General features: G+C 48.7%; 1 protein-coding gene across 4 annotated transcripts in view; it reads right to left on the bottom strand.

The window, feature by feature from the left end:
• Window positions 1-27,200, bottom strand: part of LOC146839529 (N-acyl-aromatic-L-amino acid amidohydrolase (carboxylate-forming)-like) — a 227,892-nt gene that overhangs the window by 6,526 nt on the left and 194,166 nt on the right. For all 4 annotated transcript variants that reach the window (XM_085651584.1, XM_085651583.1, XM_085651582.1 and 1 more), the window contains exons 4-6: window positions 19,865-19,955; window positions 19,085-19,192; window positions 8,994-9,103 (exon numbers count right to left, since the gene is read on the bottom strand). In XM_085651584.1, the coding sequence (XP_085507710.1) occupies window positions 8,994-9,103; window positions 19,085-19,192; window positions 19,865-19,955 (309 nt within the window). The remainder of the gene's footprint in view (window positions 1-8,993; window positions 9,104-19,084; window positions 19,193-19,864; window positions 19,956-27,200) is intronic.

The raw sequence follows: 27,200 nt of genomic DNA, 5'->3' as shown, positions 1-27,200 counted from the left end.
TTATGCTGGATGCCATTTCTTTCTAGGTAAGGGTGTTCCACAAGTTGAGCTGGTGGGCGTCGTTCGGCGTGAGGAGGTTGATGTCCTCGGCAGGCGTTGGAGTTGGAAGACTCGGTAGAACCAGATTTTGTTGTGAAAAAAGTCCAATAGGGTGTCGCAGATTCCTTGTGAGGGTGTGATATGTTTTTGGTTCCTCAGGGCTTATAAAGTATTTATGTGTAGTATTGAATATTAGTGAGTTTTATTTAATTAACATTATATTAATTGTATGTTTTAAAATGTACTACTCTAAACTATATACATTAAGAAACTCTATTTTTGTATGTTTTTGAAAGATATTAGTGTGAAAAGAGATTTTTTTCCATATTTTTGCACTTACCATTATAAGAATAGATAGACAATATTTTTCCAAAACAACGTTTTTGACACTATATTTGGCCTTCATAACCAGAGGACTCACCAGGATCTGCGCTTGATGCTCTGACCACATGAATCCAAGCCTGGCCTTCATAACCAGAGGACTCACCGGGATCTGCGCCTGATGCTCTGACCACATAAATCCAAGCCTGGCCTTCATAACCAGAGGACTCACCGGGATCTGCGCCTGATGCTCTGACCACATAAATCCAAGCCTGGCCTTCATAAGCAGAGGACTCACCGAGATCTGCGCTTGATGCTCTGACCACATGAATCCAAGCCTGGCCTTCTTAACCAGAGGACTCACCGGGCTCTGCGCCTGATGCTCTGACCACATGAATCCAAGCCTGGCCTTCATAACCAGAGGACTCACCGGGATCTGCGCCTGATGCTCTGACCACACGAATCCAAGCCTGGCCTTCATAAGCAGAGGACTCGCCCGGATCAGCGCCTGATGCTCTGACCACATGAATCCAAGCCTGGCCTTCATAAGCAGAGGACTCACCGGGATCTGCGCCTGATGCTCTGACCACATGAATCCAAGCCTGGCCTTCATAAGCAGAGGACTCACCGGGATCTGCGCTTGATGCTCTGACCACATGAATCCAAGCCTGGCCTTCATAACCAGAGGACTCACCGGGATCACCCCCCTGCACCTTGGTTCTCGGAAGAATTAAAAATCCTAAAAGCCAAGTGCAAGGTGCTTGAAAGGAAATGGAGGCATTTCTATTCTGCGTCTTCTAAAGCGGAATATAAAGAAGCCCTTAAAGGGTATCACTTCCAATGTAAAAAAGCTAGGGCCTCTTACACTGTGAGTACAGTGATGCAAGCCCAGAACTGCCCACGCACTCTTTTCTCCGTTGTAAAAAAGCTAGCAGGAGCTGATGCTACTCCGACCCCTCCCGCTTTGGAGGAGGATCAATGTATAGCTATTGCTGAGTTTTTCGTGGCCAAGGTTGAGCGTATATACGACTCTATGAGTTCTCCCTTGACCGCAACGGACTCTCACCAGACGCAACCGAACGCGCCTGAACTATCCTCCCCTTTGCTGAAGGTCACTAACTGGCAGCTGTTTGATGATACCTCCTTTTTTTCCTGTTTGAACAGTGTCAGATCTGGATCCCCTCGCGATTTGATCCCAGCAAGAGTTTTAAAGTTATTGGATCTCAAACCCCGTCGGGTTCTAATGAGTCTTCTCAATGCGTCCTTGTCGGAGTCCTATGTGCTACCAGAATGGAAGCACGCAATGGTTGTCCCCCTCCTAAAGAAAGCCGGTGCGGACATTGTGAACTTGTCCAACTTTAGACCCATATCTTTGTTGCCTTTTCTTTCAAAGGTACTGGAAAGACATATTAACTCTCAGTTAAATCAAATAGTGGAAAGCTCTGAATTTTTACATCCTTCTCAATCTGGCTTTCGAGCACACTATTCTACTGAGACTGCTCTCCTAGGGGTTACGGAGAAGTTGCGACACGGTATTGATCGAGGGGAAACATCTGCACTCATCCTATTGGATTTGAGTGCGGCCTTTGATACCGTGTCCCATACCATTCTTTTAAATTCCCTCCGGTCCCTTGGAGTGGATGGCCCCGCACTCGCCTGGATTGCCTCCTTTTTGTGTGAGCGCACCTTTCAGGTCTTTTCGACGAAGGCCTCCTCAGCTATTTGTTCATCGGCATATGGCGTCCCCCAGGGGTCTATACTCAGCCCCCTATTATTCAACATTTATGTTAGACCCCTGGCTACCATCGCTGAGGACGCTGGGCTGACCATCTTTTCATATGCCGATGACACACAGATCGTCTTCTCCCTTTCCAGTAGTGAAGGCAACCGTGACTCTGTTCTAAGAGATGGACTTTCCCGTGTCGCCGAATGGATGCAAACACATCTTTTAAAGTTGAATGGCGACAAGACGGAGGTCGTTATTTTAGGTAAAAACAAAGAGTTATGGGGCCCTCAGCACTGGCCAAGTAATATGGGACCCCTTCCACAACCGGTTTCTGTGGTCCGCAATCTTGGTTTTCTTATTGATGACAAGCTATCAATGAGACAGCAAGTTACCAAGGTTGCCTCCACCTGCTTTGCCATCTTAAGGTGGCTGCAGAAAATTCTGTGGATGCTTCCCCACTCTACTCGGAGAACTGTCGTACAAGCGTTAGTCACATCTCGTCTTGATTACGGCAATGTTCTCTATCTTGGCGCTGATGTTTTTACCTTAAATAAACTCCAGGTAGTACAAAACTCAGCCGCTCGACTTTTATGTAATCTGCCACGGAGATCCTCGGCAACACAGGCCCTCCGCGACCTGCATTGGCTGAGAATTGCTAGTCGCATAAAATTCAAAGCCCTGTGTTATCTTTTTAAGATTAAGAATGGTGTGGCCCCAAAATACCTAAAATGCCTTGTTCAAGCATACAAACCCACTCGCTTGTTAAGATCTTCGGCAAACGGCGATTTTGTTGTTCCAAGATTTAAACTTGTCAGAATGGGTGGACGGTCCTTTTCTTATTTAGGACCCAAATTCTGGAACACTTTGCCTACTGCCCTTAAGTTGGAAGCCAACTTATTGAACTTCCGGAAAAAATTAAAGACTCTGCTTTTTTAATTTCTTCCTGTTATTTAATTTGGTGTTGTCATGGTTACTGTGTTCTCCTTTTCTTCTCTAGTCTATCCCTGGCGCCGGGAAACCCACTGCGGGTAGCTGTTGCGCATTATAAGTTTTATAAATAATAATAATAATAATAATCTGCGCCTGATGCTCTGACCACATAAATCCAAGCCTGGCCTTCATAAGCAGAGGACTCACCGGGATCTGCGCTTGATGCTCTGACCACATGAATCCAAGCCTGGCCTTCATAACCAGAGGACTCACCGGGATATGCGCTTGATGCTCTGACCACATGAATCCAAGCCTGGCCTTCTTAACCAGAGGACTCACCGGGATCTGCGCTTGATGCTCTGACCACATGAATTCAAGCCTGGCCTTCATAAGCAGAGGACTCACCGGGATCTGCGCCTGATGCTCTGACCACATGAATCCAAGCCTGGCCTTCATAAGCAGAGGACTCACCGGGATCTGCGCCTGATGCTCTGACCACATGAATCCAAGCCTGGCCTTCATAACCAGAGGACTCACCGGGATCTGCGCTTGATGCTCTGACCACATGAATCCAAGCCTGGCCTTCATAACCAGAGGACTCACCTGGATATGCGCTTGATGCTCTGACCACATGAATCCAAGCCTGGCCTTCATAACCAGAGGACTCACCGGGATCTGCGCCTGATGCTCTGACCACATGAATCCAAGCCTGGCCTTCATAACCAGAGGACTCACCGGGATATGCGCCTGATGCTCTGACCACACGAATCCAAGCCTGGCCTTCATAACCAGAGGACTCACCGGGATCTGCGCCTGATGCTCTGACCACACGAATCCAAGCCTGGCCTTCATAAGCAGAGGACTCACCGGGATCTGCGCCTGATGCTCTGACCACATGAATCCAAGCCTGGCCTTCATAAGCAGAGGACTCACCGGGATCTGCGCCTGATGCTCTGACCACATGAATCCAAGCCTGGCCTTCATAAGCAGAGGACTCACCGGGATCTGCGCCTGATGCTCTGACCACATGAATCCAAGCCTGGCCTTCATAAGCAGAGGACTCACCGGGATCTGCGCTTGATGCTCTGACCACATGAATCCAAGCCTGGCCTTCATAACCAGAGGACTCACCGGGATCTGCGCCTGATGCTCTGACCACATAAATCCAAGCCTGGCCTTCATAAGCAGAGGACTCACCGGGATCTGCGCTTGATGCTCTGACCACATGAATCCAAGCCTGGCCTTCATAACCAGAGGACTCACCGGGATATGCGCTTGATGCTCTGACCACATGAATCCAAGCCTGGCCTTCTTAACCAGAGGACTCACCGGGATCTGCGCTTGATGCTCTGACCACATGAATTCAAGCCTGGCCTTCATAAGCAGAGGACTCACCGGGATCTGCGCCTGATGCTCTGACCACATGAATCCAAGCCTGGCCTTCATAAGCAGAGGACTCACCGGGATCTGCGCCTGATGCTCTGACCACATGAATCCAAGCCTGGCCTTCATAACCAGAGGACTCACCGGGATCTGCGCTTGATGCTCTGACCACATGAATCCAAGCCTGGCCTTCATAACCAGAGGACTCACCGGGATATGCGCTTGATGCTCTGACCACATGAATCCAAGCCTGGCCTTCTTAATTAGAGGACTCACCGGGATCTGCGCCTGATGCTCTGACCACATGAATCCAAGCCTGGCCTTCATAACCAGAGGACTCTCCGGGATCTGCGCCTGATGCTCTGACCACACGAATCCAAGCCTGGCCTTCATAAGCAGAGGACTCACCGGGATCTGCGCCTGATGCTCTGACCACATGAATCCAAGCCTGGCCTTCATAACCAGAGGACTCACCGGGATCTGCGCCTGATGCTCTGACCACATACATCCAAGCCTGGCCTTCATAAGCAGAGGACTCACCGGGATCTGCGCCTGATGCTCTGACCACATGAATTCAAGCCTGTCCTTCATAACCAGAGGACTCACCGGGATCTGCACCTGATGCACTGACCACAGGAATCCAAGCCTGGCCTTCATAACCAGAGGACTCACCGGGATCTGCGCCTGATGCTCTGACCACATGAATCCAAGCCTGCCCTTCGTAACCAGAGGACTCACCGGGATCAGCGCCTGATGCTCTGACCACATGAATCCAAGCCTGTCCTTCATAACCAGAGGACTCACCGGGATCAGCGCCTGATGCTCTGACCACATGAATCCAAGCCTGGCCTTCATAACCAGAGGACTCACCGGGATCTGCGCCTGATGCTCTGACCACACAAATCCAAGCCTGGCCTTCACAACCAGAGGACTCACCGGGATCTGCGCCTGATGCTCTGACCACACGAATCCAAGCCTGGCCTTCATAAGCAGAGGACTCACCGGGATCTGCGCCTGATGCTCTGACCACATGAATCCAAGCCTGGCCTTCATAAGCAGAGTACTCACCGGGATCTGCGCCTGATGCTCTGACCACATGAATCCAAGCCTGGCCTTCATAACCAGAGGACTCACCGGGATCTGCGCCTGATGCTCTGACCACATAAATCCAAGCCTGGCCTTCATAAGCAGAGGACTCACCGGGATCAGCGCCTGATGCTCTGACCATATGAATCCAAGCCTGGCCTTCATAACCAGAGGACTCACCGGGATCTGCGCCTGATGCTCTGACCACATACATCCAAGCCTGGCCTTCATAAGCAGAGGACTCACCGGGATCTGCGCCTGATGCTCTGACCACACGAATCCAAGCCTGGCCTTCATAACCAGAGGACTCACCGGGATCTGCGCCTGATGCTCTGACCACACGAATCCAAGCCTGGCCTTCATAACCAGAGGACTCACCGGGATCTGCGCCTGATGCTCTGACCACATGAATCCAAGCCTGCCCTTCGTAACCAGAGGACTCACCGGGATCTGCGCCTGATGCTCTGACCACATGAATCCAAGCCTGCCCTTCGTAAGCAGAGGACTCACCGGGATCTGCGCCTGATGCTCTGACCACACGAATCCAAGCCTGGCCTTCATAACCAGAGGACTCACCGGGATCTGCGCCTGATGCTCTGACCACATGAATCCAAGCCTGGCCTTCATAACCAGAGGACTCACCGGGATCTGCGCCTGATGCTCTGACCACATGAATCCAAGCCTGGCCTTCATAACCAGAGGACTCACCGGGATCTGCGCCTGATGCTCTGACCACATGAATCCAAGCCTGCCCTTCGTAACCAGAGGACTCGCCGGGATCAGCGCCTGATGCTCTGACCACATGAATCCAAGCCTGGCCTTCGTAACCAGAGGACTCACCGGGATCTGCGCCTGATGCTCTGACCACATACATCCAAGCCTGGCCTTCATAAGCAGAGGACTCACCGGGATCTGCGCCTGATGCTCTGACCATATGAATCCAAGCCTGGCCTTCATAACCAGAGGACTCACCGGGATCTGCGCCTGATGCTCTGACCACTTGAAACCAAGCCTGCCCTTCATAACCAGAGGACTCACCGGGATCTGCGCCTGATGCTCTGACCACATGAATCCAAGCCTGCCCTTCGTAAGCAGAGGACTCACCGGGATCTGTGCCTGATGCTCTGACCACACGAATCCAAGCCTGGCCTTCATAAGCAGAGGACTCACCGGGATCTGCGCCTGATGCTCTGACCACACGAATCCAAGCCTGGCCTTCATAACCAGAGGACTCACCTGGATATGCGCTTGATGCTCTGACCACATGAATCCAAGCCTGGCCTTCATAACCAGAGGACTCACCGGGATCTGCGCCTGATGCTCTGACCACATGAATCCAAGCCTGGCCTTCATAACCAGAGGACTCACCGGGATTTGCGCTTGATGCTCTGACCACATGAATCCAAGCCTGGCCTTCTTAATTAGAGGACTCACCGGGATCTGCGCCTGATGCTCTGACCACATGAATCCAAGCCTGGCCTTCATAACCAGAGGACTCTCCGGGATCTGCGCCTGATGCTCTGACCACACGAATCCAAGCCTGGCCTTCATAAGCAGAGGACTCACCGGGATCTGCGCCTGATGCTCTGACCACATGAATCCAAGCCTGGCCTTCATAACCAGAGGACTCACCGGGATCTGCGCCTGATGCTCTGACCACATACATCCAAGCCTGGCCTTCATAAGCAGAGGACTCACCGGGATCTGCGCCTGATGCTCTGACCACATGAATTCAAGCCTGTCCTTCATAACCAGAGGACTCACCGGGATCTGCACCTGATGCACTGACCACACGAATCCAAGCCTGGCCTTCATAACCAGAGGACTCACCGGGATCTCCGCCTGATGCTCTGACCACATGAATCCAAGCCTGCCCTTCGTAACCAGAGGACTCACCGGGATCAGCGCCTGATGCTCTGACCACATGAATCCAAGCCTGTCCTTCATAACCAGAGGACTCACCGGGACCTGCGCCTGATGCTCTGACCACACGAATCCAAGCCTGGCCTTCATAACCAGAGGACTCACCGGGATCTGCGCCTGATGCTCTGACCACACAAATCCAAGCCTGGCCTTCATAACCAGAGGACTCACCGGGATCTGCGCCTGATGCTCTGACCACACGAATCCAAGCCTGGCCTTCATAAGCAGAGGACTCACCGGGATCTGCGCCTGATGCTCTGACCACATGAATCCAAGCCTGGCCTTCATAAGCAGAGGACTCACCGGGATCTGCGCCTGATGCTCTGACCACATGAATCCAAGCCTGGCCTTCTTAACCAGAGGACTCACCGGGATCTGCACCTGATGCTCTGACCACATGAATCCAAGCCTGGCCTTCATAAGCAGAGGACTCACCGGGATCTGCGCCTGATGCTCTGACCACATGAATCCAAGCCTGGCCTTCATAAGCAGAGGACTGACCGGGATCTGCGCCTGATGCTCTGACCACATGAATCCAAGCCTGTCCTTCATAAGCAGAGGACTCACCGGGATCTGCGTCTGATGCTCTGACCACATGAATCCAAGCCTGGCCTTCATAACCAGAGGACTCACCGGGTTCTGTCTGCGCTGAAGTCCGACAATTAATATCAAATACAATCAGAACAGTCTGCACTGCCCGGCAGCCACTAGGCCGAATGCATAGATCCAGGCTTGCCGGTGTTCTCTGTACCATAGTTTAACCTGTGCCCTGGGGTTTGGTGCATACTGCAAAGTGTACATGTCACTTGTATTCATTCCATGAATTCCTCTTCTAAATGAAGATCATTCATATGGGTGCCTGGCATAGCTCACGTGCCAGGAGGGTGAGAGGCAACTGCTGTTGCCCGGGAATACCTGACTTTGGTAACATTGCTCTTTTGAGACTGACTCGCCTCTTTGTGGTCCATGAAACCATGTTGGATAATAATACCAAGGAACTGTGTCTATCACAAACTTAAGAATCTATATAAATCACATTAAAAAACAAAGGGGTGAAAGAAATGTGAGCTGAAAAACTCCCGTGACACCACCTCAGATTCTGAACTACACCAGTCGGGACACTGTGCTTCAGGGCAGGCCATTGGCCAAAAGCAGCTATCCTCTGACGCGTACAAGCACTACAGAATCAGCAACACAACCAGAGAGAGGCAGGTACTTTAAGCACCAGCACAACCACTCACACACACTTTGGTTAGCCATTCTGTGGTAAGTGAAAAAGAATGGGTTATACTTCCATGTCCACTTAGCTCACCTACCCCACTTGCAATAAAGACCATGTGGATCATCTCCGTCTCACCAGAAGTGGCCACAGACGTGTGTAGTTTTACCACTGTCCCAATGACATGAGAGGTGGCATATTCCAGCACTGATGCATTCTAGGAGCACAGTCCTGTCTCCCTTCATCAGTGAACCCATTGGACTAACAGACCTCAAACAATTATTTGCCGGTAACAGCACCTAGGTGCCCATACTCTATATTCGTTTCCACTGAGCAACAAGATAGGTAGAGACAGTTCGGACTGACCTGCAGCTTGGGGTGGATGAATCCTGACATCTCCCCCTCTGCAGTTCGAGGGTAGTCCTCACGGCTGATGAGCGTATACGCTTCCATGTCAACGGCTGGGAAGGCTGTGCCTGGAAAAAGGATCAAGGAAAGAGAGACTTTTTAGATGAGAGTTGGAAAGGTTGGGGATGAATACCATGCATGAGAGAGGGGGTGGTAAAGACTGCGCGACAGGGAAAGAGATGCAAAAGGGAAGCAAGAACTAGGCGTGTTAAAAGTATAGAGAGAACAAGAAATGGAGATGGGAGAAAAGCGGGGGAGGCATTAAATGTGAAAGCAAGATGATTGGAGAAAAACAATGGAAGATATAGGAAATACTTTTTCTACGTGGTCACGCCAGATTTTTCACCTGCATTTTTGCCTACTTTAGAACTCTGTGCATTTTACCCCTGCTAACTAGGTGTAAAGTGCCTGTGCTCCCCCTCTAAACATGGTTAAATAGGCATATTGCTAATTAGCATAATTAACTTGCCTACAAGTCCCCAATTAGTGTTGTTTGGGCCTGCAAGTAAAATGCCACCAGTGGACTGCTTAACCTATTGTACCATCGGCCACTGCTGCAATGCAAACATAGCTTCAGGCCAACCCAGTGTAGCATAACTGTAGCGGTATATAGACTGCAATTCAACCTGTCATATAAACCCTGATAGCCCACAAGCATAATGCATGGTATTTAAAAATAGGAAATGTAGAAACTTAATGTGAACACATCCATAAAGAAACCAGCACCCAAAAACTATTTTTCACAGTGGCATGCCTAGATGTCCTATGTAGAAAAGAAGGAAAACAAATGAAAATCCTAATACTGTGTCTCGGAAATGGGATTAGCTAGATAAATAATGAAACAACTAGTTTTAAGAGTTGCTGAAAATCTAATTCAATTGTGAAGTCAGATATTTAATAAATATTAAAGAAATTTACTTTTGGAAAGTTACCTGTTTTGTGCCCTAAGTTCCGGGAGGCTAATTGCATTTCCTCTCCAACTTCTCAATTAGTGTTGGGCATTTGAATAGGTGTGAATGAGGTGTTAAATTTCTCCCAGGTGCTACACAATACATCACTGTGATTGACTGACAGATCGACCTGAATTGGCCTAGATGAGTCCTGAACCTCACAGAATCTGCACATTGGCATCCTTTTTGACATTGTAGTGTCAAATCCAGAGGTGGGTGGAACTCATGAAGTTTCACTCCATGGAACTCAACAAAGTGAATTTAAAACACCACGAGATTCTCCAGAATACCAGTGGACAGAAATATGCACGTTGTGATGCAATTTAGCGCCAATACTGCACGCAGCGCTGAAAATCAGTGCGTATGGCACCATGCAGTGCGCAAGAGCGCGTGCCCATTCAAGTGGATTTGAGAAAATCTACTTGAGCAGCTCCAAATCTACTCGAGAAGCAGCCCTCTGCTCATGACCGCCCGCATTAGAAAATGGTGTTCGGGATGCCAGATCTTGCACACATTTCTGGAGCCTCGCGGGGAAAAAATTCACCTAGCAGAGATTGGCAGAATTTGGCAGAACTCCACATTACAAGAGTAACGCGAAGTCGCCAGATTCCACAGGCGTAATGAAACATTTTGCCAACCCCTAGTCAAATCCAAGCATGGCAATGTTTAGATCGAACCTGGGCAGCGCATGTGCTGCTCTGCGAGACATGCTGTATTTGAGAACAGACTTGAAGCTCCGCCCATATTTTTCATTGGCTTGTGTCATTCCCCTTTGCAAATGGCAGCTTCTGATTGATTAATAGGCTTGTTAGTCCCGCCTTAGTATCTTGTCTTTATTTGTAACCTCACATGAGGACTGGCCCTTTTACTTCTGCTGTTACATGGTATGTCTTCTCTAGTCTTTAAGCACTATTTTCTTTAATGAGTTTCAACTACTGCAGGCATGACATGATTTGCCGCAACATTCAGCGCACCATGCGTGCTTTCCCTTTCCAAGCAGCCCAGGACAATGGCGGCCGCTCCTTTGAAATTAAATAGGTCTCACATTTATAAGAGTTTGAGCTACTGGCATGGTAAATGACCATGCCTTTTATTTATGTTTTTGATTATCAAAACAGATAAATAAAAGGCATTCTCATTTACAATGCAAATAGCTTACACTCTCGCAAATGCGAGACCTATTACATTGCAAATGCTTGTTAGTTTTCGCTTTCTGGTTGCTGGAAAACCCTGATGTTTGTTGTACTAGACTTCTGTTTCTGTGTTTATGGAGTGTGGGGGAAATACAAAGGTTGCTCAAAATGGAGTTAAATGGTAGATGTGGGAGAAGGATAGGTTTCCTATAGTGTACTTCCCCAGCCCTCAGAACACAAGTTGAGTGTAGCCCAAGACGTTCGCCATCTAAGAATGCGCTAAGTAGGTAGCGGTAGCAGGTGGCACCTTCACCCCATTGGGTAGGGTGCGTCCAGGAGTCATTCCCTCTCACAAGCACATGCCATGCATAAATGTGGCATCTGCAGGCACCCACTTCGGAACACTCGTGGACCTCAGGAAGAACAGAAGAGGACTGGACCTGATGTCTGTGACACGAGAGGAGCCCTAAAGGACCGGACTTGCTCTCTTTTGAACCACGGACAAAGACGTGGATTCCAAGGGTCATGAGGCTGACCTTCTGCTCGTGCTACAGGGATACAACAAGCCACTAGAGACCTTTCCTGAGACTGACCAGTGGCAACTGGACTAGACCCTGCTCTTGTCCTCTGCCTGACACCGTGTGAGCACCTAAGTGCCCTGTTGTATAGCTTGGGATATAAAGGACTAAAGAGTCATAAGGGAAAATCTATACCCAGAACAATCCTTGGGTGGTGTATCCAATGGTCGGCCTCCAATTGTGCCTCGGTCCGGATCTACTGCAGCTAGTAACCACCATTGACCTTTGTGCTTTTTGGTCTTATTTCTACTTAAAACTTTTTTAAATCTTATGTCCTGTTCTTCATATTGGACTTTTATAGTGTTTATGTTTAATTTATTACATTGAACTCTACTGTATTGTTTTGAGGTGGTGACTTTGTTACTGCATCAATGCTTGACACATTGCCCTAAGGTAAGCCTTTACTATAGATACCGGGGCGTTGAGCCCAGGTTAGTTCAATGCCTTTCAGGGTTTACTGTGATAAGAAGTGTGATTGTTACTGGAGGTGGGGAGTCATCCACCCTAATTAATAATCGAATTTCTTAAAAGGAGCCATTAAACTGTAAAAAGAAAAAAAAAAGGGGGCAAGTTAAAAAGAATTAAAAAATATTTAGATGGAGCTTTTGTCAGGAGAGTAATAGAGAGGTGAGGGAAATCTAGTGTGAAATGACCAGCAGAGAACGGTGAGAAAATGGAAAGCTGCATGGAGAGAGGCGTTGGAAAGATGGGCAGGAGGAATAGAGAGAGCGGCGCCATCATTGTAGGAATGTATTGGATCCGCATTCTTGCGGTTGTCCCCTGCTAGGACCTTTTTTCTGTGACAAGGGTTGATGATCCAATGTTTACTCCTTCAATGCCCTAATGTGGTGCTTTGCTTGCTACCTCTCCCCATCAGGAAACACACCATTGGCTATTCGTTCTACAGCACCGCCTTCCGTCTGTACCATTAAACTGCATCGGTGATGTGCTTCTAAAGGTAGGACCAGGATAGGGGTAAAACCCAGCCTCTGTCCAAAGTGGTGCCAGGTGCTACTGGAATCACACAGCCTCTGTCCGAAGTGGTGCCAGGTGCTACTGGGATCACACAGCCTCTGTCCAAAGTGGTGCCAGGTGCTACTGGGATCACACAGCCTCTGTCCAAAGAGGCGCCAGGTGCTACTGGGATCACACAGCCTCTGTCCAAAGAGGCGACAGGTGCTACTGGGATCACACAGCCTCTGTCCAAAGTGGGGCCAGGTGCTACTGGGATCACACAGCCTCTGTCCAAAGAGGCGCCAGGTGCTACTGGGATCACACAGCCTCTGTCCGAAGTGGTGCCAGGTGCTACTGGGATCACACAGCCTCTGTCCAAAGTGGGGCCAGGTGGTACTGGGATCACACGGCCTCTGTCCAAAGTGGCGCAGGTGCTACTGGGATCACACAGCCTCTGTCCAAAGAGGCGCCAGGTGCTACTGGGATCACACAGCCTCTGTCCAAAGTGGTGCAAGGTGCTACTGGGATCACACAGCCTCTGTCCAAAGTGGGGCCAGGTGCTACTGGGATCACACAGCCTCTGTCCAAAGTGGGGCCAGGTGATACTGGGATCACACAGCCTCTGTCCAAAGAGGCGCCAGGTGCTACTGGGATCACACAGCCTCTGTCCAAAGTGGTGCCAGGTGCTACTGGGATCACACAGCCTCTGTCCAAAGTGGTGCCAGGTGCTACTGGGATCACACAGCCTCTGTCCAAAGTGGTGCCAGGTGCTACTGGGATCACACAGCCTCTGTCCAAAGAGGCGCCAGGTGCTACTGGGATCACACAGCCTCTGTCCAAAGTGGCGCCAGGTGCTACTGGGATCACACAGCCTCTGTCCAAAGTGGTGCCAGGTGCTACTGGGATCACACAGCCTCTGTCCAAAGTGGCGCCAGGTGCTACTGGGATCACAGAGCCTCTGTCCAAAGTGGTGCCAGGTGCTACTGGGATCACACAGCCTCTGTCCAAAGAGGTGCCAGGTGCTACTGGGATCACACAGCCTCTGTCCAAAGAGGCGCCAGGTGCTACTGGGATCACACAGCCTCTGTCCAAAGTGGCGCCAGGTGCTACTGGGATCACACAGCCTCTGTCCAAAGTGGCGCCAGGTGCTACTGGGATCACACAGCCTCTGTCCAAAGTGGTGCCAGGTGCTACTGGGATCACACAGCCTCTGTCCAAAGAGGCGTCAGGTGCTACTGGGATCACACAGCCTCTGTCCAAAGTGGCGCCAGGTGCTACTGGGATCACACAGCCTCTGTCCAAAGAGGCGCCAGGTGCTACTGGGATCACACAGCCTCTGTCCAAAGAGGCGCCAGGTGCTACTGGGATCACACAGCCTCTGTCCAAAGAGGCGCCAGGTGCTACTGGGATCACACAGCCTCTGTCCAAAGAGGCGCCAGGGGCTACTGGTATCACACAGCCTCTGTCCAAAGTGGCGCCAGGTGCTACTGGGATCACACAGCCTCTGTCCAAAGAGGCGCCAGGTGCTACTGGGATCACACAGCCTCTGTCCAAAGTGGCGCCAGGTGCTACTGGGATCACACAGCACCTGTCCAAAGAGGCGCCAGGTGCTACTGAGATCACACAGCCTCTGTCCAAAGAGGCGCCAGGTGCTACTGGGATCACACAGCCTCTGTCCAAAGAGGTGCCAGGTGCTACTGGGATCACACAGCCTCTGTCCAAAGTGGCGCCAGGTGCTACTGGGATCACACAGCCTCTGTCCAAAGAGGCGCCAGGTGCTACTGGGATCACACAGCGTCTGTCCAAAGTGGCGCCAGGTGCTACTGGGATCACACAGCCTCTGTCCAAAGTGGCGCCAGGTGCTACTGGGATCATACAGCCTCTGTCCAAAGAGGCGCCAGGTGCTACTGGGATCACACAGCCTCTGTCCAAAGTGGTGCCAGGTGCTACTGGGATCACACAGCACCTGTCCAAAGAGGCGCCAGGTGCTACTGGGATCACACAGCCTCTGTCCAAAGAGGCGCCAGGTGCTACTGGGATCACACAGCCTCTGTCCAAAGAGGCGCCAGGTGCTACTGGGATCACACAGCCTCTGTCCAAAGTGGCGCCAGGTGCTACTGGGATCACACAGCCTCTGTCCAAAGTGGCGCCAGGTGCTACTGGGATCACACAGCCTCTGTCCAAAGTGGCGCCAGGTGCTACTGGGATCACACAGCCTCTGTCCAAAGTGGCGCCAGGTGCTACTGGGATCACACAGCCTCTGTCCAAAGTGGCGCCAGGTGCTACTGAGATCACACAGCCTCTGTCCAAAGAGGCGCCAGGTGCTACTGGGATCACACAGCGTCTGTCCAAAGTGGCGCCAGGTGCTACTGGGATCACACAGCACCTGTCCAAAGAGGTGCCAGGTGCTACTGGGATCACACAGCGTCTGTCCAAAGTGGCGCCAGGTGCTACTGGGATCATTTTAGATTCGATTTTGAACCATTTAGTTACTCCACATTGAATAACCTGGAAAGCACTTTAAAACGAGGAAGAGGGGAGAAATGCGGTGGAAACAGATTTCTAGGTTTTGATTTGCAACCCTAATGTCAATTTAACTGAGTTTTTTTGGGGGGCTTTTTGAGGTTTTTCCCATGTGAATAGATGGACAGATAGAATGATAATTTGCATACATACAGGTGTCCAGAATGGTATGTACTATATATTGCCACTGTTCAGTACAAGGAGGGATCCTGATTCATGAGAGGCGAAGCCTTCCGTGGGTTACGAGGCCTCTCTTTATTCTTAAGAATTGCAATAAAAAACATCTTGCACTCAGTGGAGCTGCACATATTGTTTTTACAATTATGTTTTTTCATCTGCAGCAATTCTAAACAAACATGTTGAACCATCGCCACAACACAAGGGGTTAAATCCGTGCAGTGAGATCAAATGATGATGACTAGGCCTTTTGAGTTGGCCCAAGTTGTTTACATCTAAGGCAGGGTTCCTCCACCTGTTGTCAAGAAACCTATGGGTGCCCATAACTGTTTAGTGAAATGATTTTAACCAATTAATAACGTGTATATTAATAAAGATACAAAATATTAAAATTGAAATTTTAAAATAATCTGCAAATGTTTAGGAATTTGAAACTGGAGGCTAAAAATTAAGTTGGTATCCTGATATTGATTTGTGGAAGCAGTGCAAGTGCATCAGACAGAACGCAGTATGGACAATCGGTGGCCACAATTGAATTTAGAAAAGCTCAAATTTTCCTAATGAAATTAAAATTGGGATTTTTGTTTTTTTTTGTTTTTTTTTAATATTCGTGTGGATTAAGTAAAATACTTCATCGTTTGTGTATTTATTTTATAAATGTTTGCTTCCCTGTTTTTGCGTACGGTTTGGAGTTTAAATTATTAAAATAGCTTGGGCCGGGTCCACAGATTCTAATAATGACTCATTGGTGGTCCCCAAATTCCAATAATGATTCAGCGGGGGACTCCAAATTCCAGGAATGATTAATTGGGGGTCCACAGAAGTCAAAAGGTTGGAACCACTGGTGTAAAGTGATTTGAGAATGGAGTTTGTGACATTAACATTTTTTTCTTGTCATTCGTTCTCTAATGTAGTAATAATGCCATTGAACTGCAGTAATTAATGTATACATCTGTGTATATTAGTACACTTGGTCCAAATTATAGTTTATTAGGCCTCATTTATTTTCATAGGCAAGGCATAAATATATATACTTGTATATTTTCATTTTTTAACTGGAAAATCACAACTTCGCTTACTGAGCTAGTGCCCTCCGTGGTATTTGTGGTCATCAGACTTCCCTAGGATCGAGCGAAGGCCATTCTGCCCCATTTTAACTTTCCAATTATTCTTGTGTGATACGCCGTACCATGTATGCAGGTATATACACTCCCACAGCTCCTGCGAACCGGCAGCTCTGTCACTGGTACTTTAAGCATGCTTTGCCCTGTCCCACTCCATGCGCAGAGCTCATGCACAACTACAAATACAATAATAAAGCCGATACACCTCAGAGGCAGGCAGCATCTATCTATATTACACCTATAGTTAGGATTTCCAGGGTGGTTTGTGGGCCCAATATAGCACTACTTTTTAGTCACTTATTAGTACAAAACTCCTGAATGGATTATCACATAATACAACAAGCATTGGCATAGCCAATAGGACTCGCCTTTGGGAACTTATAAGTGTTTAGCCAGAGATATTGACTTTGCCTATGTCTTTAAGCTGTGCTGTACAGAAGTCTGCAGCATGCTGAAAAGTTATCATGAAGTGTCAGAAGCATTTTTGTTACCTTAGATATGACCAAAAAAGCATTATGCACAACTGAACGACCATATTAAAAAAGTATTAAAAATTATGTCTTGAGTTTTTTTGTCCTTTCAATGCTGGCAACTTGTATCTGCCTGCCCCTATAGTTGCTTGTTGTGTTTTTTTGTTATGGAGGGCATAAATAACAGGAGGGTGAAGGTCAGTCAGTCAGTTAGTGAGAGTGAGTGAGAGAGTCAGTCAGTGAGAGTGAGAGAGTCAGTCAGTCAGTCAGTGAGAGTGAGAGAGAGAGTCAGTCAGTGAGAGTGAGAGAGTCAGTCAGTCAGTCAGTGGGAGTGAGAGAGTCAGTCAGTGAGAGTGAAAGTCAGTGAGAGAGTGAGTCAGTCAGTGAGAGAGAGAGAGTGAGTGAGTCAGTTAGTGAGAGAGTGAGAGTGAGTCAGTGAGAGTCTGTCAGTGAGAGTGAGTGGGAGAGTGTCAGTGAGAGTGTCTGTCAGTCAGAGAGAGTGAGAGAGTCAGTCAGTGAGAGTGAGAGAGTCAGTCAGTCAGTCAGTGGGAGTGAGAGAGTCAGTCAGTCAGTCAGTGAGAGTGAGAGAGTCAGTCAGTCAGTCAGTGGGAGTGAGAGAGTCAGTCAGTCAGTCAGTGGGAGTGAAAGTCAGTGAGAGAGTGAGTCAGTCAGTGAGAGAGAGAGAGAGAGTGAGTGAGTCAGTTAGTGAGAGAGTGAGAGTGAGTCAGTGAGAGTCTGTCAGTGAGAGTGAGTGGGAGAGTGTCAGTGAGAGTCTGTCTGTCAGTGAGAGTCTGTCTGTCAGTGAGAGTCTGTCAGTGAGAGTGAGTCAGTCAGTCAGTGAGAGAGAGTGGGAGAGTGTCAGTGAGAGTGTCTGTCAGTCAGAGAGAGTGAGTGAGTCAGTCAGTGAGAGTGAGAGTCTGTCAGTGAGAGTCTGTCAGTCAGTGAGAGTGAGTCTGTCAGTCAGTGAGAGTGAGTCAGTCAGTGAGAGTGAGTAAGTCAGTCAGTCAGTGAGAGTGAGTCAGTCAGTCAGTGAGAGTGAGTGAGTCAGTCAGTGAGAGATTGGGAGAGTCTGTCAGTGAGAGTGAGTCTGTCAGTCAGTGAGAGAGTGGGAGAGTCTGTCAGTGAGAGTGAGTGAGTAAGTCAGTGAGTGAGTGAGTCAGTCAGTCAGTGAGAGAGAGTGAGTCAGTCAGTGAGAGATTGGGAGAGTCTGTCAGTGAGAGTGGGTCTGTCAGTCAGTGAGAGAGAGTGGGAGAGTCTGTCAGTCAGTGAGAGTGAGTCAGTCAGTCAGTGAGACAGAGTGGGAGAGTCAGTCTGAGCAGGAGGTGAGCCGGGAGTGGTGTGTGCGCATGCTGCTCTTTTTCGAAGCACATACTCGTGCTTGTGGCGCGCTCCTGCTTGTTCCCGCAAGCTGTATGCCGCCACAAGCATGAGTATGTGCTTCGAAAAAGAGGAGAACGACGGCTAAAGGTCTCGCTACGCAGCGCATGCACGCTGCATAGCGAGACCTAAAAAGGATCTTTTCCAGGCCATAATCTATATTCCTGCTAAATTTGGTGGAAAAACGTGTTTTGAGACCCCCTTTTATCTTCAAACCTGTTAACTAATCACCACGATTCTTTGCATCATCAGCCAATGTAGAAACGGGAACAGGTCTGCAAAGTTTCATGGAGTTTCGTCAAAAAGCGGAAAAGTTATTGGCAAGCAAAAATCTGAGGAATTCCTATGTCTGGGAAATCTAACTATAAAACACAGTGGCTACAACCACTCTGTAATTTATAATAAAATGCTAAATTAAAAACATATTTGCTAAGTTGTGATCTAACGGTAGTCTTGATGTGGTGATTCCCTATAGAGTGGCCACGATGTAATAACTCCTGATGTAAAGAACGGGGAGGTAATGACTGACAGCCGCTTTGGTAGTTATCATAGTGCTAGAGAGTGGTATGTATGGCACATATTTAAGATAGTCACTTATTTGTATATTTATGTTTAGTTTCAGGAAAAAGAAGTTCTACTTCAAAGTACAGACAGTTGGTTACAGAGAGATCTCCCAAAGAAACAAGATAAGTCCCAAACTCACACAGATCTGGTCTCTACCCAGAAGAAAAGCAAGAGTTTATCAGTTTCCATAATTTCAAACCTTGGTTGAATTTTTCGATGAAGTCCAGTCCATGTCTGATGAGCGCTCTCATTTGCTCGAGACAATCGGCTCTGACAACGCCCTGCGGCTGCGGCCCAACCTCCATCCCTGAGGAGAAAAGATTGGAAAGTATGAGGCGAATACTCGGACATCCTCAGAGACGTCACTCGCACCACAAAATACCTTAAAACCCACTTGAGATAACTTCTTGGGCACCATCAGGCATTCCTCAGAGAGACTATCAACTTGTACTGAGCGTAGGGAAACATCTCTCACAGTAAGAGAGACATCACGCAACATATGGATTTGTGATAATATCTCTCACAGTATAAGGGACATCACACACGACCAGTATGAGTTAATGTCTCATGCGGCATCCACACAAAACCTTTTCTGGGTGAAGTGACCTCCCTAACATCACCAGACATCTCTCACAGACCCAGGTATTCTATAGTCTCTGTCCTTGCAGTATTGCACACATCACATTCCCGCATATACCATCTCATAGCCAGTGTGAGAAGACACGTTACACCAGCAGACACCATTCTGCCACGGATACCTTGTACTCTCTGCGAGGTGGACCTCCTTACTCTCTGAAACATCCCCTCACATGACCTCACAGCATCATACACCCGCACACCACCCATGGAGCCATACTCTCTGAATCATCTCCTCACATGACCTCACAGCGTCATACACCCGCACACCACCCATGGAGCCACACAGTCTGCTTCTAGGGCCCAGTCACATGATAGTAGGGCTGCATCAAGCCAGACTCACCCATGCCGTTCTTGCAGATGGAGTCGATGGTGTACGCTTCCTCGCCCCCCAGCCTGTACACGTAGATAGGACAGTTTGGCTTATAGTTGGTCTAATGAAAAAGATAATTCAAAGGATCACTAACAGAGCAGAACCTCAAGATATCCAAGAAGACACCACAGTCCATGTACTCCCAATCTCACACCACATCACACATCACGGTGTGGGCCAAGATCCAGGCTTCCCAGGAGATCGCGTGCTGCAGGACAATCCCAGGGACATCGTAACCCAATTCCGACAACTTTTAATTGTGGGGAATATTTTTTATCCCTCTCTTAACAAGACACAGGTGGACATGGAGTGATTCCATATTTTGTTTCAACTGATATCTCTAGGTCTCATGTAGCACTCAAAGTTGAGAGCGGTTTCCTATACTCTGAGAGTACCATGAGCATCTTTGTCCTCGGGAGAATCAGCACAGCGAGGATATTGCTCCTGAGGAAAAGCTCTAGGTGACGGTTGTGAAGTGACACTGAAAGGGAGGTAAAGGCTTGTCAATGTCTCCAGTTGTGTAAAATACCATGATGGATTTCAAAATTCCTTTTAACCGGCATTTTTAGCAGAAATCACAGATCCCATTGTGCTGGAGCAAATTCAAAAAAAGCTGGAGAAAATATTTTGCAGATTTCCAGTTTGGGTTTTCACTATGAAGGGAAGCAGAACCTGTCTGGTGTAAGAAAAACATGCATTAACTCTGAGATATTTGACTTCAAGATGCCAAAAGATGTGCACAGATACCCTCTCTGCCTAGGCTGCGCAGAAAAGGGCCCCCTGATTAGAGCTCCAGGTTTTATGGTATTTATGTTTTTGGACATTTCCGTCTGTATTTATCCATATTTATTTTTTGTCAACTTTATCTGTATTTATCCATATTTATAACGGGTTTGGTGAAAGAAATAGAGCTGAAACTGGAATTTTTCCACATTTATTGAACCAATCAATATGCAGTCATGTTTGAATGCATGCCCGGTTTCAGTGATATGAACACCCGCAGAAGATAAATCAATGCACTTATATGAAAATATGCACATTTCTGAATCAGACTTGTGCATATCTACTGCTGTTTAAGCCTCTTTACTAAAATTCCATTCTTTTTTAACCCCCTTACCTATCAACCCACACAGTTATTGGCCTGGCAGGCATGGCAAAGGGTATTTAGAATCACTCAAAAAGCACCCAATTTCTGTTTTTATCCACATTTAAAAATAAATACAGACAAAAAAAGAAATGGTTTTCTGTCTGTATTTATCTGTAAAAACAGAAAACAGGAAGCCTAGGGGGTCCATTAGTAAAAGTCAGCTCGCATAGCCCCGGGAAATGGGACCGCCCACAATGCATGCGGCGGTCCCGCATGTGAAATTAGGATGCGCCCGCCACACTGGCGGGCACATCCCACATTATTAACATTGCGGCGGGTGGTGCTTTCAGCTGCACCCGCCGCAATGTCAAAAAGGCATGTTGTGCATTTGCATGCACAACGTGGCAGGCACCGCACGGTGCCTGCCATGTTGTGCATGCAAATGTAGGGGGTACCATAGGTACCCCCCCACCCCAGGAGGAAGAGTTTGAGCCTTTGACAGAACATCGTGAAATGTTAGGTTGGCAAAGAAACACCCCCCCCACTCTACTGCAGCTTCAAGCTTCCACCACTCTACTGCAGCTTCAAGCTTGCACCACTCTACTGCACCTTCAAGCTTGCACCCCAGCACTCTACTGCACCTTCAAGCTTGCACCACTCTACTGCACCTTCAAGCTTGCACCCCAGCACTCTACTGCAGCTTCAAGCTTGCACCACTCTACTGCACCTTCAAGCTTGCACCCCAGCACTCTACTGCTCCTTCAAGCTTGCACCACTCTACTGCACCTTCAAGCTTGCACCCCAGCACTCTACTGCACCTTCAAGCTTGCACCACTCTACTGCACCTTCAAGCTTGCACCCCAGCACTCTACTGCAGCTTCAAGCTTGCACCACTCTACTGCAGCTTCAAGCTTGCACCACTCTACTGCACCTTCAAGCTTGCACCCCAGCACTCTACTGCACCTTCAAGCTTGCACCACTCTACTGCACCTTCAAGCTTGCACCCCAGCACTCTACTGCAGCTTCAAGCTTGCACCACTCTACTGCAGCTTCAAGCTTGCACCACTCTACTGCACCTTCAAGCTTGCACCACTCTACTGCAGCTTCAAGCTTGCACGCCACCACTCTACTGCAGCTTCAAGCTTGCACGCCACCACTCTACTGCAGCTTCAAGCTTGCACCCCACCACTCTACTGCAGCTTCAAGGTTGCATCCCACCACTCTACTGCCACTTCAAGCTTGCACCACACCACTCTACTGCAGCTTCAAGCTTGCACCACTCTACTGCAGCTTCAAGCTTGCACCACACCACTCTACTGCAGCTTCAAGCTTGCACCACTCTACTGCACCTTCAAGCTTGCACCACTCTACTGCAGCTTCAAGCTTGCACCACACCACTCTACTGCAGCTTCAAGCTTGCACCCCACCACTCTACTGCAGCTTCAAGCTTGCACCCCACCACTCTACTGCCGCTTCAAGCTTGCACCCCAGCACTCTACTGCGGCTTCAAGCTTGCACCACTCTACTGCAGCTTCAAGCTTGCACCCCACCACTCTACTGCCGCTTCAAGCTTGCACCCACCACTCTACTGCAGCTTCAAGCTTGCACCACTCTACTGCAGCTTCAAGCTTGCACCACTCTACTGCAGCTTCAAGCTTACACCACACCACTCTACTGCACCTTCAAGCTTGCACCACTCTACTGCACCTTCAAGCTTGCACCACTCTACTTCAGCTTCAAGCTTGCACGCCACCACTCTACTGCAGCTTCAAGCTTGCACCCCACCACTCTACTGCAGCTTCAAGCTTGCACCCCAATACTGCAGCTTCAAGCTTGCACCCCACCACTCTACTGCAGCTTCAAGCTTGCACCCACCACTCTTCTGCAGCTTCAAGCTTGCACCACTCTACTGCAGCTTCAAGCTTGCACGCCACCACTCTACTGCAGCTTCAAGCTTGCACCACTCTACTGCAGCTTCAAGCTTGCACCCACCACTCTACTGCAGCTTCAAGCTTGCACCCACCACTCTACTGCAGCTTCAAGCTTGCACCACTCTACTGCAGCTTCAAGCTTGCACCACTCTACTGTAGCTTCAAACTTGCACCACTCTACTGCACCTTCAAGCTTGCACCACTCTACTGCAGCTTCAAGCTTGCACCCCACCACTCTACTGCGGCTTCAAGCTTGCACCACACCACTCTACTGCAGCTTCAAGCTTGCACCCCACCACTCTACTGCAGCTTCAAGCTTGCACCCCACCACGCTACTGCCGCTTCAAGCTTGCACCACACCACTCTACTGCAACTTCAAGCTTGCACCACTCTACTGCAGCTTCAAGCTTGCACCACTCTACTGCAGCTTCAAGCTTGCACCCCAGCACTCTACTGCACCTTCAAGCTTGCACCACTCTACTGCACCTTCAAGCTTGCACCACTCTACTGCAGCTTCAAGCTTGCACCACTCTACTGCAGCTTCAAGCTTGCACCACAACACTCTACTGCAGCTTCAAGCTTGCACCCCAGCACTCTACTGCAGCTTTAAGCTTGCACCACTCTACTGCAGCTTCAAGCTTGCACCACTCTACTGCACCTTCAAGCTTGCACCCCAGCACTCTACTGCACCTTCAAGCTTGCACCACTCTACTGCAGCTTCAAGCTTGCACCCACCACTCTACTGCACCTTCAAGCTTGCACCCCACCACTCTGCTGCAGCTTCAAGCTTGCACCCACCACTCTACTGCAGCTTCAAGCTTGCACGCCACCACTCTACTGCAGCTTCAAGCTTGCACGCCACCACTCTACTGCAGCTTCAAGCTTGCACCCCACCACTCTACTGCAGCTTCAGGCTTGCACCCCACCACTCTACTGCAGCTTCAAGCTTGCACCACTCTACTGCAGCTTCAAGCTTGCACCACTCTACTGCAGCTTCAAGCTTGCACCCCACCACTCTACTGCAGCTTCAAGCTTGCACCACACCACTCTACTGCAGCTTCAAGCTTGCACCCCACCACTCTACTGCAGCTTCAAGCGTGCACCCACCACTCTACTGCAGCTTCAAGCTTGCACCCCACCACTCTACTGCAGCTTCAAGCTTGCACGCCACCACTCTACTGCCGCTTCAAGCTTGCACCACACCACTCTACTGCAGCTTCAAGCTTGCACCACTCTACTGCAGCTTCAAGCTTGCACCACTCTACTGCAGCTTCAAGCTTGCACCACTCTACTGCAGCTTCAAGCTTGCACCACGCCACTCTACTGCACCTTCAAGCTTGCACCACTCTACTGCACCTTCAAGCTTGCACCACTCTACTGCAGCTTCAAGCTTGCACCCCACCACTCTACTGCAGCTTCAAGCTTGCACCACACCACTCTACTGCAGCTTCAAGCTTGCACCACACCACTCTACTGCAGCTTCAAGCTTGCACCACACCACTCTACTGCAGCTTCAAGCTTGCACCACACCATTCTACTGCACCTTCAAGCTTGCACCACACCACTCTACTGCAGCTTCAAGCTTGCACCCACCACTCTACTGCAGCTTCCAGCTTGCACCACTCTACTGCAGCTTCAAGCTTGCACCCACCACTCGACTGCAGCTTTAAAAGCATACTGCAGAAAGCTTTCTGGTGTGATGCTGGCTCTTACCTCTATTGCCTGTTCTGTGCAGGTATATGTATGTATATATATATATATATATTTTGGAAAACGTTGTGCCCTTGCACAAGAGAGCACTCGAGACCAGCGCTGATGGTGGCACATCTTTATTCAAGTAGAACCGCTGTCATCAAGAGGGTGAGTACAGCAAAGTTGCAGTGTTTAAAATACGACACGTTTCGGGAATGGCTCCCTACTTCCTGGTACAACACCGCAACTAGCAGTCCAACACACCTGCATTCATTTGACCAAACACGCCCTCCAATGGGCCAATCCTCTGTGAGGTCAGTCCCAACTGAATTCTGGGACTTTCAGTGTGTCGCAATGTCAATGGCCACAATATTTGTCCTGCGAGTCTTAATGCATTTAACCCTGAATGGGCCCCTCTGGATGTAGTGGCTCAAAATCAACCCCCACGCTGCTCCATAAGACTCCGCAAATGCGAAACCTCACGGCCCCCTTTCCAATCCTCGGGGTGGTGCTGCTCTCCGCGGCTGGGCGGCCGCGTGAAATTTTGGAAAACGTTGTGCCCATCCACAAGAGTACACTCGAGACCAGCGCTGATGGTGGAACACTGCAAGTCCCAGAATTCAGTTGGGACTGACCTCACAGAGGATTGGCCCATTGGAGGGCGTGTTAGGTCAAATGAATGCAGGTGTGTTGGACTGCTAGTTGCGGTGTTGTACCAGGAAGTAGGGAGCCATTCCCGAAACGTGTCGTATTTTAAACACTGCAACTTTGCTGTACTCACCCTCTTGATGACAGCGGTTCTACTTGAATAAAGATGTGCCACCATCAGCGCTGGTCTCGAGTGCACTCTTGTGCATGGGCACAACGTTTTTCAAAATACATATATATATATCTACATATACCTGCACAGAACAGGCAATAGAGGTAAGAGCCAGCATCACACGAGAGAGAGAGAGAGAGAGAGAGAGAGAGAGAGAGAGAGAGAGAGAGAGAGATGTGCATGTGCGTGTCAAATGTTCGGCTATTTTACTGTACAAGATGCAGTACTATAAATACCCTTATTTCCCAGGGTCCCTGAGAAATATGGGTTTTGTCTTTACAATGACGGCCTCCAAACCACTCTGCAGAGCTTTGCCAGTGGAATTCACCAGTCATGTGGTGGAATGCACAACGTTTTGCCCTTGATTGACAGCCTTTTATTTCTTATGTGTTTTCAGCATAAGCATTGCTCATCCAATATTTATCCCCTATCAAACGTTATTTTTGTTCACCTAGTTGCACGTTTCAAATATAAAAGTACATTTATTAATGTTGTTGTTCATTGCGACATGATAATTCAGTCCGTTTAACTATATTTGTGTTTTTTTCTCTGTTTTTTTTCCACTGATTATTTTAAATATTGAACGAGACTTGGTAGAAATTGACATATTAGCTTCTCACTTATTGGCTTTAAACAGTGAGCAAGGTTTCACTGAATGTAAGTAAGTGAAAATTTAAGAAGGTCTTTACTACCAATTGTTTATTTTCAAATGTTCAACAATGTTCAGACAGAATATATAAACTAGAACGGAGCGTTATTGGAGAGAGAGGCGCCTCGTACCAGGAACTCGATACAGACCGGTAAATGCTCACCTTGCTGAAGCTCGGAGTAGGTCTCTTTCGGCGCTATGTTTAGCATAGTGAGCCAAGAGACAGGAGGGTTTGGAAGATATGGAAATAAATCCAGACAATGTGCCTGGGGTGTACTGCACGTGGTGGGGTGCATGAGTCATGGGGGGGTTGTACTTGCTGGGGGGGTTGGCCAGAAGTCTCGCAAACAAAACCGATTGAAAACAAGAGGGTCCTGAGGAAACTTTTAAAGACCACCCGGGACTTATTCCCCAAACTACACTTACATAACAGTACGAAATCCCTGGGTCTACACTATTTACTATTAAATAATGTGTCCACAACTACATGACAAATAAAGACAAACACAGATACCACCATGGAAAAAGTTGGGCATTTCCCTTTTTAGGACAAAATCCCTCACTCACCAAAAGGTGACATGCTTCATCATAGGGACTCTCCTCTCAAAAGAAAAACCTAGTTCCTTTGAGGGCTACAACCCTCTCAGTGAGAGGGAGGAGCTCAGGAATGTTTTGTCACACCGAGGATAAACTAAATCCTCATATGAAGAGCAATAAGATAGTTCAAGGGTGAGGGCGCCGCGCAAAACAAGTGAAAACAGTGAAACTAAAACTAGCTACGAGGTGTCGATACTGGATTTATTCTAAGACACCAACTGCTAGGATTAAAACCAGAGCACCAGCGGTATGGATTTATAACCGCTAAGGTGAAAAACAAAGTTGGTCAAAAGGCCAGTCTTGAGGCCACCTTTCTGTGATGCTACCACCGTCTGCACTAAACCAGTCTTGGTGGCTTCACCCTTTCTGAAAGAATTTCATGGAAGCCTCAAGCCGCGGTGTTCATCTCTTCTCTGAAATTCGCAGACTCAGGAAAAGTGTGTCTATTTCTGAATGCAAAATGCTACCTCTGTGTGTTGCGTAATTGTGAGACTGTGAGACTGAGGAACTGCTAAGTGCATCATTCATTC

The sequence above is a fragment of the Triturus cristatus genome, chromosome 4_1 (assembly GCF_964204655.1).
Source record: "Triturus cristatus chromosome 4_1, aTriCri1.1, whole genome shotgun sequence".
NCBI lineage: Eukaryota > Metazoa > Chordata > Amphibia > Caudata > Salamandridae > Triturus > Triturus cristatus.
This window is presented reverse-complemented; position numbering and strand designations above follow the sequence as displayed.